Source organism: Mustela putorius, unplaced genomic scaffold, assembly GCF_011764305.1.
Source record: "Mustela putorius furo isolate JIRA1106 unplaced genomic scaffold, ASM1176430v1.1 tig00000127_pilon_pilon_pilon, whole genome shotgun sequence".
NCBI classification, from domain to species: Eukaryota; Metazoa; Chordata; class Mammalia; order Carnivora; family Mustelidae; genus Mustela; species Mustela putorius.
Genome location: NW_025421288.1, coordinates 6,913,421 through 6,931,413, shown reverse-complemented (window position 1 = coordinate 6,931,413; position 17,993 = coordinate 6,913,421). Strand labels below are relative to the sequence as shown.

Genomic DNA, 17,993 nt, shown 5'->3' with positions numbered 1-17,993 from the left:
GTTTACTTTGTTGCAAGAATACAGTATATAATACATACGACATAGAAAATACTTGTTGATCGGCTGTTTATGTTATTGACAAATCTTGGGGTCAATAGGAGGCTACTGGTAGTCAAATCTTAGTGGAGGTCCAAAGTCAAAAGCAGATTTCCAACCGTGAGGGGGCAGGGAGCGGGTTTGCCACCACTTCCCCCGTGTTATTCAAGGGTCAACTGTATTTTTAAAACATATGAGGTTATCATCCCAGGGTCCTGGGATCGAGCCCCACGTTGGGCTCTCTGCTCAGCAGGGAGCCTGCTTCCTCCTCTCTTTCTCTGCCTGCCTCTCTGCCTACTTGTGATCTCTGCCTGTCAAATAAATAAATAAAATCTTCTTTAAAAAAAAAAAAGATGATGGTTGTACACTGTCCAAGAGGCAATTTTTTTTTTTTTAAGATTTTATTTTTAAGCGATCTCTACACCCAACGTGGGGCTTGAACCTGCAACCTCCAGATCAAGAGTGAGCCAGCCAGACGCCCCAGGGAGGGCATCTTGGGTTTCTGGATGGGCCTGACAAACGGGACATAAAACGGATTAGTTAGCAGGAGAAAAGCACCACATTCACCAAATTTACATTCCCAGAAGCCCTTGTGAAGCCCCAAAGATGTCATGAAACCTGCTTGATTCCACAGTGGGTTGAACAAAGGGGGCAGTTGTTGGGGAGAATCTAAACCATAGGAGAGGCTAAAGGAAGATAATTATTTCAACAACGTCTATTCATACAGAATTTTCTCCATCTCAACTTCTGGTCCTTGATGATAAGAATGCTACTTCGCTTCTGGTGTGTTAAGGAAGACGTCTTCTCATATGGGGATTTCATCTCCTGCTTTTAAGAAAAAGAAAGAAGGTCAAAGAGTTTTTCTCGTATTTGCTGTTTTCCGCGTATCTTTCACTCAACATAATCCTTATGCCAGGCTGGTTTTTTGTTTTTTGTTTTTTTACCCCTCCAACACCCCTGTTCCTGGCAGCACTAGTCATCACGACGAATTGTAGAAGCGACCCTTTGACAGACGTGAATGGGTGAGATGTGGCCTACACCTCCATGTGATTCGGCCTCAAAGGTTCAGGACAAAGGCAGGGGTTTCCGACACCCGCTATGTGGATGGACCTGGAGGACGTTATGGAAAGTGCAATGAGCCAGTTGCAAGAAATTAAATCCTGCAAATTCCACTCATGTGAGGTACTTAGAGGGGTGGAAATCACTGAGACGGAGAGTCTGATGGGGACTCCCGGGGACTGGGGAGTGGGGAGGAGAGTGCATGTTTAGTGGGGACAGAGTTTCAGTTCTATAAGAAGAAACAGGCTGTGCAGATGGACAGTGGGATTAGCTACACGTTATGAATGTATTTAATATACCGAACTGTGCCCTTAAACATGGTCAAGACGCTAAATTTTGTGTCGTATAAGTTTTACCACCAGATAAATAAATTAATTAAATTAATAAATAAATAAAAATATTTGGAAGGAACATAGGAGAACTGTGGATATCAAAGTTCTCTTCCACGAGGTTCATTTAAAAGGCTGATGGCAACAGTGTTCTTTTAAAATGTCGGTATTTAAAATAGGACACTGAGTAAGAAATGCGAATCACATCCTGCTTCATCAGACTCTTGGTGCAACGTTTTAGAAAACAAGCAAAGAAGATACGAGGGCGTCTGATGTAGCTTTCCTGAAACCCTTACCTGGGAGGGAGGGCTGTTGGGGGGGGGGGCGGCAAGCCAACTCGTGCCCTCGGGCTGTCAGGCCTGGGGCTTGGTTGCTGATGGCCTGCAAGTTAAGAATGGTTTTAACATTTTTAAATAAAATAAGCACAAGGAAGAGTATTTCAAGACACATAAAAATGGTGTGAAATTCAAATTTCCGTGCCCATAAATAGAGTTTGACTGGAACAGCACCAACCTCATTCATTCCTGTCTCGTCTCTGGCTGCTTTCCCAGAACTCTGGAAGAACTGAGTGGTTGTGACACGGACCATATGGCCAGCAAAGCCTGGAGTAATCGCTCTCCGGCCCTTCACAGAAGCTGTGTGCCTACCCCAGACTAAGGAAAACCGCCTCGTGGTTCTGGCTCTGCTCCTCACCGTGGACAAATCATCCCACCTTGCTGGGACTCGGGCTTCCCATCTGAAAAAGATGTGCTGTTTGGATACAGTGGTGTTGGAGTCCTCTACCGTCTCTAAAAATCAGGCGAGTCTGGAAAAGCAGTTCGTACTCGGGTCCTAATGGTCAATACTTCCCAGGAGTACTCGCTTTTATAAAAATGACCCCTGTAGGGGGTGCCCAGATGGCTCAGTTGGTTGAGCACCCGACTCTTTGTTTTGGCTCAGGTCATGATCTCGGGGTCCTGGGATGGAGCCCGTGTCAGGCTCCGCGCTCAGCGCAGAGACCGCTTGTCCCTCTCCCCGGGCTCCTCCCCATCCCCCGCACCCTCTCTTTCAGACAAATAAGATCTTTAAAATAAATAAGTAAATAAATGAAAGTAAAAATGACCTATGAAGAGGTGACATCTTCACCCAAAGGGGTGGAGGGCTGACGGCAGGGTTCTGGGCACCGGCCGTGGCTTGGTGCCCACAGTTTTGGTGAGGGGGACTCTTTCCAGCGTCAGTCTCAGCGTTTGTGGTGAGCAAGGGTTTGAACAAACTGTCCGGTGACAGATATCCAGCAGCATCCCTAGAGGCCATCCTGGTTCACTCCCAGCCCACAGACTTCCCGTGGCCACCTCAGGGAAGCCCAGGCGCAGAACGGACCTGAAACTGGCGCTGAGCTCGAGCAGGACGGGGCAGGTGCTTCTCACCCCCACCGTCTCCGTCTACGGAGAGCTCGCTTTCGTGTCGGGCTTGCAGGGGGGGCAGATGGGCCCTGTGAGTTACAGGTGCACCAGGGACAGGCCCTGCTGCCTCAGGTCCCCTGGAAGGCTGCAATGCCCCACCCACTATGTAGGGGGTGGGGGTGGGGCGCTGAGCCCTGGGGTCTCAGAGGGAAGCACAAGAAACAGAAGGAAGGGAGAGGTGGGCGGTCAGGGTCTCCCTTGAACTTGCCGCAGCGTCCCCAGCCAGGGTATCAGCATGTTCTGTTTCCCCATGGGTCCAGTGTGGCCCACCTGGCTTTCCTGGAGGGACAGGCCTTGGGCAGTGGGGCAGGGGTGACCAACCCAGTGCCAACAGGGTCCTAGCCTGGGTGGCAAGCAGCCCTGTCTCATCTCAAAAGGTCTCCTCTCTGGCCACCAAGCTAGCTTCAATGAGCCCAAACATAGATCAAGCTTGGGCTCCAGGCTGCAGGATGGAGGCATTTGAGAAGACAAAGCCTAAAGTCTGGACTCTGGAGCCAGGATGGGCCTCTGCTCTGGTGCTGCGCGTGTGGCCAGCAGGTCTGTCACTTGAGGTCCCCAGAGCATCAATGTCCTCCTTTCCCAGGTGGGACCTTCATCCCCCACCTCGCAGGCATCCTCACAAATGTCCCTCTTTTTTGGGACTTGGAAACGGGCAGTGTCTCCTGATGATAAGAGAAATGAAGTTGGGGCCGGTTATCTGGTGGGTGGGAGGCGCAGCCCACCGCTCCATTTCTGGATGCTTCTGGAAGGGCGGGCGGGACTTACCGGCTAACTGCTTCATTTTGCCCTTTTAGGCACTGCCTTGTGGGCCCTCCACCCACCCGAGGAAGCCTCTCAGACGGGAGATGCTTAGATCCCACTGATCGAGACCCTGGGGAGGGGGCGGCGGCTCAGATGGCTCTGATAACATTGTTGTCTCCCGCCACTGTTTTCCGGTTTTCACGTGGGCGTTCTCCCCTTACAGGAAGATTAGCGATGGGTCCACCACGACTTCCCCGCTGCGGGCTGTGACCCTGGCCGTGATCGTGACTAGCATGAGACCATCCTCACAGGTACAGCCGGTCAGGGAGGTGGCAGCCCGTCGGCCCCCCGCCCCACGGATCTGGGTTTGGATCCCGCTCTCTGGCAGGCCTGCGTTGTTGCATCCGCACGAAGGAGAGACAGGAGCGGTGGCTGTGGCAGAGGGCTGTCCGGATCCCTCAGGCCCCTCGGGTGCCCAGGGCAGAGCACGTCTCTGAGGAAGAGCAGGTTAAAACCAGAATAAAAGCAAACGGAACGAGCGAGAGAGAACATTGGCTCTAAACCCCAGCTATGAGAGAATTATTTCTCTCTGCGTTTGGAGCTTGTTCTGATCTTCACCGCCACGCCCCAAAGGCTTGTTCTCTAATTCTGTTTTATCTTTCCGTCTTGCTTAATTAAGAAGTAATACACCCAAGGACTTTAGTGTTCAGAGGCCGGGCTCACACTTCTTGCTGGGCTCTGTGCCTGCATGGGGGTGGGGGTCTTCTAGCCGCCACCGCCCGCACCCCCCACCCCAGATGGGGGCCTGGGCTCCTACAGCTTGGGGCTCAGTGATAGTGAAGAACGACCTTGGGGTGGGTCTGGGACCTTCAGGAAACCGGGGGTGTCCCACAAAGGCGGCATGATGAGGGGGTTGGGGGGCCAGCGGAGCAGGAGAGGAGCAAGGCTGAGCCCTTTCATTGCTTTAAATTGCGGCAGAAATGAGGGATGGCAGTGACAACCATTGACAACTTAAAAAAAAAAACCCTTTTGGGGACACAGATGTTCATCTTGTAGCGCTATCTATTTATAGAAACACACCTCAAAGGAATAAGCCTGCTTCTCAATGTAGAGACAATTAAGCAGAGACCTCCGATGCTGGGTGAGAGCTACAGAATGTGTTTCTCCAGGGCTCCTGAGCCCGTTTCACCTGACTCAGTCCAGTCAGGACCTCTTCGTCCTATCCCTTCTCGGCGACAGGGAGAAATCGTGACATGGGCTGGCAAGGGGGACCTCGGGGCCAGTTGCACGGGTTTTCCCGAGAGCTTCTCAGAGCCAGGGGGGCAGACGGTTTCTATTTTGCCTTCCCTGCACCGGATGACCGACCTGGTGGCTTCTTCTCTCTGCAACTGACCCCTTTCCATTCTCCATTCATTTGCTAGAATGATGCTTACAATGTATCAACATAAGGGCACAGGCAAACCCCTGGAGGTGGATAGAGGCAGTAGGAGTTCTAATTCTCATTCATCCACTGACATGAGTGCTTCAAGTGCGGCACCAAGACGGCACGCGTCTAGACTAGACGTGTCTATGTGTGAGGAGCCAGGAGTAAGGGTCTGAAAGGCAGTCGGACAGAAGTTGAGGACTGCTCCCCTCTCCTCCTCCCGTCATTTCCTCCCTCTTATCCGCCCCCCCCAGATCTCTCCCTCCTTCCCTTCCTCAAACACTTACTGAGCATCTACAATACGCCAGACTGTGCTCTGGGTGCTACGGATACAGCAGTAAACACAGGAGGCAAAAATCCCCGCCGGCATGAGCTGAAGCTCCGTCCCTCTCTTTCTTCCGTGGTCCTCTGCTTGTGATCTGGAAGTCTTGTGGTGCTGGGTAGGAGCCAAGATCTTCCGTTTGATGTTCAAAGAGTATTTACTGGCAACGGGAGCAACTGGGGAGTCAACACCCCATTGTAGTCATCTCTGCATTCCTAGAGATGAGAGGAGAAAGTGGCTCATAGCTGACGCTCATAAATGTGTTCGTTACATTGTTTCTGCTTGCGGACATGCAGCTAGACACTGGTGTGTGGGGAGGGTGAGGGCAGAAAACAAACCCCCAAAATGCTCAGACTTTGCCTTTGAGAAGCATGAAAATGTTTGGATGAAAAATCTAAGAAGGGAAAATAACATTTAGAATCAAACAAATAAGGAAATGGGTAGCAGATGGGGGAAACAGCTTCCCGCTGCTGGAGGGACGAGAGGGTTTGAATGACCCCATGGTACTCGACTAGAGTTGGGGGCATTTGCATGAGCCCATGTTTATTTTCACATGCGGACAGGCGGCAGTGTTGGAAGTGTTCACGGACTTTTTGACACACACTGGTGAGCCCACATACATGTATTTCTTGCTCTGTCAGCCGGGAGGACATAGAAAAAGACTTGCCCTATTTCCGAGGTGGAGGTTGCACACAGAGACTCCCTTCCAGAAAGTGAGGTGTAGAAAGAGGGAAAGAAGGACTGTTGGGTGTGGAGGCGTGACAGGTACTGCCGCGGCCATCTCCACATTGTCAGGGGTAAGTCATGGTCATAGACGTACCACTGATGGCTTCGGGTGAGAAGGGCATGTCACCTCTGGTCTTTCTCCCGCAGACCCGGAACACCAGTGTAAGGTCAAGACGAACATCAGACAGATCGTAAACGAGGGTCGTTTTACAACATACCTAAACGGTACTTATCCAAACTGTCATTGTCATCAAGAACAAAGTCTGAGAAACCGTGATAGCCAAGAGAGATCTAAGAAGACTCATAATGCGGGACTCGATCCCGGGACTCCAGGATCATGACCCGAGCCGAAGGCAGTCGTCCAACCAACTGAGCCACCCAGGCGTCCCGAGAAGACTCATAATGTAATATAGCATCCTGGATGGGACGCTGGGCAGAAAGGGATGTTAGGTAGAGATTAAAGAAATCCAAAGAGCGTATAAACATTCGTTCCTAGTAATGTATCAACACGGGCTCATTAATTGTGATCAATACGCCATTCTAACGGAAGATGTTAGTAGTGGGGGAAATGGGATGGGGTGTAGAACTCTACTGTCTATGTAATGTTTTCTGCAAATCTAAACTACCTTATAAAGGTTTATTTATTTATTTATTTGAGAGAGAGAGAGAGAGAGAGCATGGGAGGGGAGAAGGTCAGAGGGAGAAGCAGACTCCCCAGGGAGCTGGGAGCCCGATGCGGAACTCGATCCCCGGAATCCAGGATCATGACCTGAGCCTAGGGCAGTTGCTTAACCCACTGAGCTACCCATGTGCCCAAATCTAAACTACTTTTTTAAAAAACATTTTATTTATTTATGTGACAGATGAGATCACAAGTAGGCAGAGAGGCAGATAGAGGGAGAGAGAGAGAGAGAGAGAGAGGAGGAAGCAGGCTCCCCGCCGAGCAGAGAGCCTGATGCGGGACTCGATCCCAGGACCCTGGGATCATGACCTGAGCTGAAGGCAGAGGTTTTAACCCACTGAGCCACCCAGGCACCCCTCTAAACGACTTTAAAACAAGAAAGTTACTTTTTAGAAATGAGATATGTCATCAGAAAAGTGGGGGGGGGGAGCCTCCCTTGCCATCCGAGGAGGGAGCAGCACGGGTGTGGGGTAACGGGGGGAGTCAAACAAGACATTAAAGACTGAGTCGACTCGGCTTGCTCTGTCTTCCTGGGTGTGATGGGCTGTGGGGGTGGATCCCGCCACCTTGTTTCTCACACGCTGGTGATCTCTTTTCTTCCCCAGCTCCCAGTGGGCGCTGCTGTGTGCCCGCTGCTGTGGGCCTGCTCCCTGGGCACCTGCTGGCTTCCCGGAGTCGCCATCTTTGGATTCTGGGGACTTTGGGAATGCTGGATTCGAAGACATGAGCTCTCCTGGGGCCCCTTTCGGTCCCAGTCCACCCCTCACTGTCTCGCCCAGCTGTGAGCTCCCCGCGGGCAGGGACCCTGTCCTCTCTCCGTGCCAGAGTTGGCACTGAGGGTATCCATTAAACGAACTGTCATGAAGTGAATGTCCCTGAGCTCACAGCCATAGGATGGGACTCTGTCATCAGATCACTTAGTGAGAAAGCATCACCCTTGTCAGCCCTGTGCCGGCCTTTCTCTGACAGCAAGGAGAACGCCTTAGGCCAGAGAGAGGACATCTGAACACCCTCCCGCCCTTGCCCATCCCCACGTGGAACCAAGAACGGGCAGGTCTAGGCTCACACTCAACCGACTAATGGACCTATAGCAAGAGCAGCCGCCGGCTTTGAAAGGACTTACCTTTGATTTGTAGCAAGTGGTACTGGTTTTCCCCTTAGAACAACAACATCATGTTTCCTTTAAATGTGCGCCTGCTCCTTGGGTTCCCTTTACATGTGTTTTAAATTTTAAAACAATCTCAGACTTAGAGAAAAGTTGTAAGAATGAAATAAAGAATCCCCGGATACCGGTCATTTCTGGCTATCCTCCAGGGTTACTCTTTTACTACCTTATCTCCCCCTCCTCCGGCACAGGCCCCTCTCCCCACATAGAGATCACTTTTGTTCTGAATCAATTAAATGGAGGTTGTCCCTTTACTCCTAAATCCGTCAATACTTCCGTGTGCATTTCCTAAAAGCCAGAATATTTTCATGCATAATTACAGCTCACATACAAAATCAGGGAGTTAACACGGATACCACGCTATCTAATCTGCAGACCTCATTTGCATCTCACCATCGGCCCCTGTGATGTCCTTTACAGTAAAAGGAAACCCCAGATCACATCTCGCATTCAGTTGTCAGATCTCCTTAGCTTCTTTGGTCTGAAATAACTCCCGGATCTTTGTAGTTTGGGATATTAGCATTTTTTGAAAAGCACATACCTGATATTTTGTAAGATGGCTAAATATTTCTTTTACAATATGCTTAAGTTAAAAAAAATATATGAATCCATCTATAGAAAAACTACAGGCACACCTAGGATATATCGTAGGTTAAATCCAGACCACTGCCATAAGGTGAATCTTGAAATAAAGAGAGTCCAGTGAGCTTTTCGGTATCCTAGTATATGTAAAAGTTACGTTTGTGTTACTCTGTGGTCAATTAAGTGTGCCTCAGAATGATGTCTAAAAAAAAAAGTGTATATATACCTGAAAGTATCACCCTAAAATGCTGACCATCATCTGAGCTTTCAATGAGTCATCATTGCTGCCCGTGGAGGGTCTTGCCTCCATGTTGGTGGCCGCCGATGGGCCGGGGTGGTGGGCGCTGAAAGCTGGGGTGCCTCTGGCAAGTTCTTAAAATGAGACAACAATAAAGTTTGCTGCATTGATCGACCCTTCGTCACTAGAACACCTCTGGGTCACCGTGAGCTTGTTTATTGCCAATTTCAATATTGTCGCGTCTCAGGGACCAGGGAGGCCGGAAGAAGGGGAGAGGGATGGAAGAGGCTGGTCGGTGGCACAGTCAGGACACACACAACACGTCCAGATAAGGTTGGCTGTCTTATGTGGGCACGGCTCATGGTGCCCCAGAACAATTTCCAGGGTCACAGCAAAGGTCACTGATCATAGGTCCCTGGAGCAATGATCCCGATAATGAAATACCGTGAGCACTACCAACACGCGATGCAGAGATACGAAGGGAGAAAACGCTGTTAGCCAAGCGGGGCTGAGGGGCTTCCTCGATGCAAGGTCACCACGGAGCTTTGATTTGCAGGAAACGCAGTATCTGCAAAGCGCGATAAAGCAAAAGCAGGATACAAGGAGATATGCCCGGATTCAGTAACCGAAGAGCTAATGATCTGCTGATATAGCGAAACCATGAAGACACACGGAAAACTGAGGTTGGAGAAAAGTTGGTTCACATCAATGTCATCCTCCCCCGGCCCCTCACCCCGCTGGATTAGACTGTGGATCAAGGGATGAGACAGAAGTTACTCTAGATTGCTGGGCAGGAATCTGCCTGGGGGGGGGGGTGCAGGGCATGGGAGCGGGGGCGCTGGGCTCCCTTCTGGGGGCTGGTCAGCAGCTGGGAAGAGGGCAGGAGCCCAGAGGTAGATCTCAGCTGCAGGGGGCACCGGACACACAGCCCATAACACTGAGAACAGAGAAGGAAGCCGGACGAGGCAGCTGGAGGACCTGAATGTGGCCGGGAGAGATGAGTTTTCTGCAACCAGGGGGAACGTAGCTCAGGATTTTTACTGGGCAGTTTCAGAGTCAATGCTGCTGCCTCGCCCCACACTCTGGAGTGTTCCCCAGCAGCCAGGGGAGCAGGACAGCCTGGCTACCACGGTCTTGCACTAGTTGCTGGGGAGGGTGACAGCAGGTCAGATGGCCTTGCATGATCTGAGACCCCACAGGGGCTCTCTCCAGGGAAGGGCTGTTCTTGCCCCAGGGGGAGTGTGGGCATGAGCCTGGGGGGCCCTGTGGGTTCCCAGGAAGGGGGAGGCTTGAAGGGGCCAGCAGGAAATGGAGCCAGCTGCGGGAAGTCGGGGCGCTGGTGCAGAAGGGGCCGCAGGTTTGGGGGAGAAGAGGGAGGCTGTCCTGGACAGTATCGCTGTGTCTCAGGCACACAGGAAGGTTGGAGGGTGAGGACTCCAGCTACCTTAGCGTCTCTTCCTCAGATGACAGCAGCCCCCACTGGCCTCCATGGCAGGCCCCGGGGTCTGGGTGAGGCCCATGGGAGGGGTGGCCGTGCCTCAAAGGGGAGGCTTTGGAGGGAAGTAGGACCCCTGCCTCTGTCTTCCAGAGGGCAGTGGAGTGTGGCTCACAGACCTATGGGGGAACGTGCTTGTGAGCACAGACTTGGGTTGTTTTTCTCTCGCTGTTGTGAGGGACTGGAGGGGATGAAGACCAGGGGGAGGAGGGGTGCAGAAGACCCCACAGGCAGGGGCGTTGCTCAGAAGACAGTGAAGGTCCTGGAGGGACTATCTTGTTGCCCTGAGAGCCCTTGAGATTAAAGTAAGTGACCCTACATGGGTCAGGGACTCAGGGCAGTGCCCAGCTCTGGGGCGGGTGGGGGGTGACGGGGGATGGAGGAGGCTTTGACCTTGCTGTCTCTCCCACTGTCTGCACAACAGCACGCTGCCTCCCGCTTACCTTCCTCCCTGTCCATCATGCACCCTCTCTCTCCTCCCTGCCTCTGTCTCCCTCGTCTTTGTCTTCCTCTGCTGCTATTTCGGTCCTTCCTCGATGATGCTGGTGAGGGGTGAGCCTCTTTTCATGTCAGGATGCCAGAGCCGCGTCAAACTGGTAAACAGCTGAAGGATGTGGTGGGAGATGAACTTTCCACTGAGGCTACTTTGAACTCATCCCTTCTTCGACGGGTCTCCCCTGTTCCTCCCCGTTTTGGAGACTCCATCCCATCTTTACAAAGCCAGAATTGGGGTCTGGGGGCATGGCCAAGTGCGGCCCATGCCGAGCGGCCACGCGGGGCTCTGGCCACCTCTGCCCACCTCGGGGACCATCGGGAGGGTCTCAGGGAGGCGTAGAAGTGGAAACTGCAGAGGGGGCGGTGGGCCTGGATGGGAACCTCAGCTGGGCTTGGCAGATGTGCCTTGGGGGCGAGGTTTCCAGTGGAAAAAGTGGGGTGCCCACAGGAGATACCCAGCCATGGCAGGGAAGCCCGAGCCCATGCCCCCACAGAACCACCTTCTGCAGCCTGGGGAACAGACCGGAGATGGGCCCCTGGGAGGAGAATCATGCCCAAGCCTCCTCCTGGCCTCCACCCTCGGGCTCTCCTGGAGGTCTGGAGGACGCCATGAGTTGAGAGGTCTGAAGCATGAAGGGTACAGCGCTCCTGGCTGGGCATCGGGTCAGTAACCACAGACATGAGCCTTTGGCATGGCCCTTCCCACCTCAGGAGGCCACGTGGAGTGGTGGCCAGAGTCTGGCCGCACCATGACCAGTTGCCAGCCCGGGCAGAAAACTCTGAACCTTCCTAAGTCTGGGTTTCCTTACCATGAGATGAAGATGATGCTCACGGAGCCACTGTGAGCACTGACGCATCAGCACCTGGAATATTCCCAGAACAGCGCCTGATGCATAGTAAGTACTGGGGGATGGGACCTGCGTTAATGTCACTGTCACAGCATGACTGTGGCTGGAGGTGCCATGTAAGAAAGTCGTCTCCTGTGTACGTGGCCACCAGCCACCACCTTCCCCAACAGCCACCCCACCCCAGTCCTGGCCATCAGTGCTTGGGGACCAGCCCCAATTGGTCTCCCTCCAACGCAGCAGTGATCTTTCTTTTCTTTTTTTTTTTTCTTTTTTTTTTTTTTTTAAGATTTCATTTATTTGACAGAGAGAAATCACAAGTAGATGGAGAGGCAGGCAGAGAGAGAGGGGGAAGCAGGCTCCCTGCTGAGCAGAGAGCCCGATGCGGGACTCGATCCCAGGACCCTGAGATCATGACCTGAGCCAACGGCAGCGGCTTAACCCACTGAGCCACCCAGGCGCCCCAGCAGCGATCTTTCTAGAGAATCTGTCTCATCCAATCATTTCCCTGCCTTGGAAACTCCTCAGGACTCCCCAGCACCTGGAGGATGATGACCAAAGACTTGGCTAAGGTTATAGACTCTCGGAGATGCTCCCCAGGGTTTTTTCCCACGTGTGGACTCTCTGTCCCCTCCCCCTCCCCCCAACAAGCACCATGCTGGCCCGTGTTGCCGCTGGGAACGCCCTTCACTCTCTTTCCTGTCCAGAGAACTCCTGCTCATCCTCCAATGTGTCCTGCTCTCCCCAGCAAACTGTCAGAGCTGGTGGCTTCCTCTGCTCTGTCTACACAACCCTCTGGAGCACTGTGTCGGAGTCGCACAAGAAGCAGAGGTTGTGAGCTTGGCTAGCATGGGGAACAAACCTTGAATGTGGCCAACATTACTTCTGATAATCCCTCAGGAGAATTTTCTGGCATGCCTTGGGAAGTGAGTAGGAGCAAGGAGCCTAGGGGTGTGGTTAGAACGCCTTCCTTTTTCTCTCTTTCTTTCTTTCTTTCTTTCTTTTTCTCTTCAGTAAGCAGGGGTGAGGGGAAGCAAGAGACACTCGTATTTGCTTGTCTTTGCAGCAGAGAAACCAGCCTGTTTACCTGGGGAGGGGCAAGAGCCAGGGGAGAGGGCAGATAGCGGGGTGACAAGATTCTCATGCTCAGCCTTTGTGCGCTGTTTGGAGTTTTGAACCAGGCAACTGTTCACTATTTAAAAGAAAGAAGAGGAAAGGAGGAGAAAAAGAAAGAGGAGTGGAGGGAGGAAAGGCGCGAGGGAGGCGGGGAAGGAAAAGCAGGCTCCCTGAGGAAGCCTCTGGTGTCTGAGCCCGTCCTGCATGTCTCCAACAGAGACCGCGCTCCCTCCCGCGCTGGATCTCCCCGATGAAGGGACGGGTTCATGTTCAAGCTCACTGTGCGTGAGCAAGTCGAGCTGTTAGTGACTAAAGTGGCGAGATGCCCAGGCGCTCTGGGGAAAGAGAGGGCCCCCCAGCTCCCACGTCCCTCCTCCCTTCCGTGTCTGTTCACTGAGGGGGGCTGTGGGCTCTCTTTTGCTGCCGAGCACATACGGGGAAGGGCGTGTGGGTTAAATGTGCCCATGAGAGGCCCCCATTGTGCAGTGCTGTGGTTCCACACGGGGCTCTGGAGTTAGGTAGAAAACTTGTGCCACCTGCCGCGCTGTGTGGCTTCTGGCTGGTCACTTAGCTTCTCTGGACCTCGTTTCTTTACTTACAGGGTAGGGAGGATAGTACCTTCTCCGAGAGCCCGTAGGGGGATTGTGTGAAATAACGTATGCCTGGCAGGTAGCCAAAGCTCCTCATGGCCACCGTCACTGCCACCCCTGCACCCACGCACACCACAGCTGCTGGCGTCTGTGTGTCTCCCCACGGCGAGGGCTCGGTCTCTGTCCTCTCATGCTCCAGGGCCAGCGTAGACCATGGTCCCATAGAGGGGCCCAGATTGTGAGTTAGTCTCCATCCCTGAGCCCAGAATCCCTATAGCCAGCGTGTCTGTGCTGCTGGTGGACAGACAGGCCAGTGTCTCCAGACCTCAGAGCTAGGTTGGGGCTCTAGCTGTGCTCCCGTGGGCACAGGGGCAGGAACAGGTTTCTGTTGGAAGTACCATGGTTAATGCTCAGACTCTGAATCCAGACAGCACAGAAAAGCTGTCGCTTTTTAGCTGTGCAATTTGGGTATTTTAATTAACCTCTCTGGGCCTCCGTTTTCTTACCTACAAAATAGAGCCAGTATGAGAACGGACTGTTCTCAGCCTCTGCTCTTATCAGGCTGGACCACCCTTTACCTTGTGAGCTACCTGGTTTCTTGTGCTATCTTTACCCATGCTATCCCACTGACTTGGAATGCCCTTTCCCACTGACAGCAAACTCCTATTCATCTTTTACAACCCACCTCAGACACACTGCCCACACCCCTACCCCAGATAAAGGTCTTTCCAGATGGCCTCCCTCCAGCTGGGTCAGGGGCTCTCCTGGACGCCATTCCCTGGGCTCATTGTCTCACTGGCTTGCAGAGCCATAAAATTCCTGCAGGGCCTCCCTGCTCAGATGGAGCCCCCCGCCCCCTGCCCCATCGATGTTTCTGAAACTGATTCAGCTGCCACACCCATTTAACATCCTGGTGTTTCCTCTCCTAGATCCTAGAGGCCCTTTGTAATGCCTGGTCTCATAAGAGTAGAGGTGAGCACACCTGCTTAGGTTTGGGACTTCCCTGCCCAACTCCTGTTCTCCCTCCTTTGGATCAAAGCTGATGTCCTTGATCTCTGCCTGTCCACCTCCAGCAGAGGGTCTGGCTCCAGAAGCAATGGTCTGAGTCCCCTGGAGGCATAGTCATGGCTGGGAAAGGCCTTGTCTGTGAGCAGCCCCCATCACCCAACGCAGGGGACTGGCTCTGGTCAGCAGCCGTCAGAAAGCTCCCCTGACTTATGTGACCCTGGGGAAGTGCAGCCAGGCCCCCGGGGCAAGGGAGGACTTGTCTCAGTTTATCATTTTCTCTCAGACCGGTGTGGGTGGGTGGAGAGGAGGCCAGGGAAGGGGAGGTGGCTTGAGAGAGAGCTCAGAAGGTGTCTCCATCTCCAGGTCTGAGCCCCGGGGGAGGGGGAAGGGAAGGGGGGGCTGAATGGGGACTCAGTTATTAATTCTGAGTGACCTTGGACAAGTCCTTTGCCTCCCAGACCTCTGTGTCCTCATCTGGAAAGTGAGATGCTCCCCGTGCCTCCCCAAACAGCACCAGTGCACGGGCACCCCTCTGGGGATCGCTGGCGGTCTTCTCTTCTCCTTCTCTTTCTCCCTTCAAGTAGCTCTTTCGCCTCTACCGAGAGAGAACATTGATTGCTAAGCCTCTACGCCTCGCAACCAGCTGTGTGGCACCGCGGTGCCTGCCTCACAGACAGACCTCACAGCAAAGGCTCAGAGATGTCGAGTGGCTTGCCAGTGGCCACACAGAGAGGATTTAAACCCCGGCCGTCTGACAAAAAAGGCTGCGCAAACCATCCTGGGACGCCAGGCCACCCCCGTCACCCCAGCACTGGTTCCTCCCCTAGGAATCCCCCGGCCTGGCTGGGGAGGGTGCAGAGGGCCAGAAGGGGGCCATCGCCGGCAACCACATCCTGTGACGGTTGCCCTGGGGAGCGCGAGCTTAGTCTCCACCTCTGGGACAGGTGAACGGAAAACGGGCCTTACTCAGCCCCGCAGGGCAGGATCCAGAGCCAGGCCTCCTCCAGCACCTGCCTGCTCTGGGGAAACCCAACCCCCAGCCCTCACCCCGAAGGCAGAGCTGGGCATTGGCCTTCGCAGCCGGGCTGAATTCCCAGCCTCAGAGCCCATGGAGGAGGACACAAACTTAGCCCATCCCTGCTGTCCATACGCCCGCCTCCTTGCCAGCTCCTTCCTCCTGGCCTGGGACCCATTCTTTGCCAGGTGGCTCTGGGCATACAAATCCCCCGGCATGACTCTGAAACTCTTGGAGCCAGTGAGCCAGGGCCTGAGTGGGGCAGAGAAGAGGCTGGGAGCCGGCCGCTGAACGCACAGGCCTGTGAGTCTTCCTCCACCTCCTCCAGGGAAGCAGGCCCCGTGTCCTCCTGTTCCTGTGTCCCCAGCATTTTTCATGGCCCTGGGCCATGGGAGGTTTCCAGGTCCCTAACATTTCCAGTTTGATGGATAGGGCTACCCCTACAACACACACACACACACACACACGCACAGGAACACGCACGAACACACATGCACAAACACATACACAGAGGCCTGGGCATTGTAGAAGCTCAAGGACATGTCACTCTATGGCCCGGTTTTATTCAGCAATGACTTTAATCTCAGGACACTCAGACCAGGACATCAGCAGCCGGCTCTGAGCCCTTGGGCCTCTCTCTGGAGGCCGCCTGGACACGTCCATGGCTCCGGGAGAGACACCACATAGTCACGTGCTCCTCGGGGAAGCTCCCAGGAGTCCAAGCAGACAGATGAGCACGGGGGCTTAGTGCAGCCTCTGGACCCCTCCTGGCAGACGACTCTGTGCTTCTGCTCCCGCCGGGGCCAGGAGCCCGACTCTGCGTCTCTGGGGCAGCTGGGCTAGGGCATCTTTGGAGGCCACAGGAAGCTCAAAGTAAGGATCTTCTGTCCAGGCCTTGTCCGTGCAGAACAGGGCTGTGTTCTGATGGGTTCCCAGTGTCTCCAGAGGGAGTCCGGTGAGCAGCCCCGGGATGGGGCCCCTTTCTGCTCGCTCAGTACCTCCGGGCCCTGAGCTGTTTGAGGCTCAGACGGCCGAGTATCAAGAGGGGCCTCAGGAGTCATTCAGTACAACCCCTCCTCGCAGCCGCTGAAAAGTGGCTCAGGTTGCTCATCCATCCCTGAGACAGAGAGCTCACTACCTCCCGGAGGCAGTACCCTCCACCTTGGGGCTGTTTGGGGTGGAGGGAGGCCTGGGCCAGTAGCTTCTGTTTGATGGATGGAGACTGAGCGGTGAGGGCAGGGTGAGCGCTTTCCCTAGATCTCTCCAGGGAAGGCCTGTGAACCCCTGGGGGACGATGTGGGAGGGCGGGGTGGGAGAGTGGGGGCAGGGAGAGCAGGAGTCCCACAGAAGGGAGCCCCCTGGGGTCTCGCTGGGCCCAGCCTAGGCTGCACCGATGTCGTCGTAGTCCTCACTGTCAAGGGAGTCAGGCCGCGCGGCGGGGGACCCTGTGTGGCCGGAGGCTCGGGTCAGTGGGAGGCTGGTCACGGCCCCTCCTGTCCCATGGGACACAGCCCTCCCCTGCGATGCTGTGTGAGGTGCAGTGACCAGACCCCCTTCATGGCATCTTGTTCGTGACCATCTCCCTTGCTAGAATGTCAGCCCAGAAGGAGGAGCCTCCGCCGTGCCGTTTAGGGCTGTAGTCTCCACGCTCACAGGAGACGGGCGACCTGACTGCTGGCACACTGCCTGCTACCACAGTCTCCCCCAAGGGGCCATCGGTTACCTCTGCTTGAATGCCTCTACTAATGGGGAGCTCACTTCCTCTCAAGGCATTCTTTGGAACGTTCTCTGTCCCATCCACATCCATTTTTCCTACATCCTCATACTCTTGTTTTAAAAAAAAATCCCTTTCCTTGTCTACTTTCCCTCTTGGGCTAATGAATCCAGTGGATCCAGAGTTCCCTCACGCATACGCCCCCTACTTCCTGTCCATTCTCCCCCTTCCAGGACCACCTCCCTTGCCGCTGGCACCTGGACACTCGAACTGCTCCGTCGAGTGGGGCTGGGGCGGCGGCTGGAAGTTCTGGTACCACTCTCCGGAGGAGGTGCTGGAGCTGTCATCGGCCGAGGGCCCTGCCGGAGACACCCAGAGCCGGTCACTCTCTGCCTGCAGACAGCCAGCGCAGCGCGGGAGCTGCCAGAGCTGGGAAGCTCTGATGGCTCACAAGAGTCAAGTTCCTGACTTGACCGTGACTGAGGAAATGAAGGCCCAGAGAGGGGTGGAGACTTGCCCCAGGTCTCACAGCAAGGGGCCACAGAGCCCGGGGCCAGAATCCTGGACTCAGCCTGGCTCAGGGCGTCCAGCTTTATGCTTGCTCCGGCCAGGTCGGCTGTAGGACCCGGGGGGGTGGGGGGGATGCTGGGGTGTGCACGGAATCCTCCCGGCCCAGCTTACCTGAAAAAGTACCTCGGGAGCCAGCCAGCTCCAGGCTGGGGGGCTGCTCCACGAGGGGGCTTCTCTCCGCAGAGAACACCTGAGGCGTCCACGGAGGGATCCTCCTGCTGGGGCTATTACAGTAATCTTCCCCAGAGGAGGTGCTGGACCCACTGTTGCTCCTGGGACGGTGCTGAGAGCCCACGGATGGGGCGTCTGCCGTGTGGTGTCCGGTGCCGACCGGTGGGATCTCGGAAGGACGCATCTCTTCCAGTCCTGGCCCAGGAAAGGGGGAATGGTGAGGAAAGCA

The 17,993-nt window shown here is 54.5% G+C and overlaps 1 protein-coding gene across 3 annotated transcripts in view; it reads right to left on the bottom strand.

Moving 5' to 3' along the window:
- Positions 1 to 15,868: 15,868 nt before the first annotated feature.
- The window catches only part of CD6 (CD6 molecule), a 38,358-nt gene continuing 36,233 nt past the window's right edge, over positions 15,869 to 17,993 (bottom strand). For all 3 annotated transcript variants that reach the window (XM_013044698.2, XM_045063152.1, XM_004770379.3), the window contains 3 exons: positions 17,705 to 17,959; positions 17,281 to 17,382; positions 15,869 to 16,754 (listed from right to left, as the gene is read on the bottom strand). In XM_013044698.2, the coding sequence (XP_012900152.2) occupies positions 16,690 to 16,754; positions 17,281 to 17,382; positions 17,705 to 17,959 (422 nt within the window). In that variant the 3' untranslated portion in view covers positions 15,869 to 16,689. The remainder of the gene's footprint in view (positions 16,755 to 17,280; positions 17,383 to 17,704; positions 17,960 to 17,993) is intronic.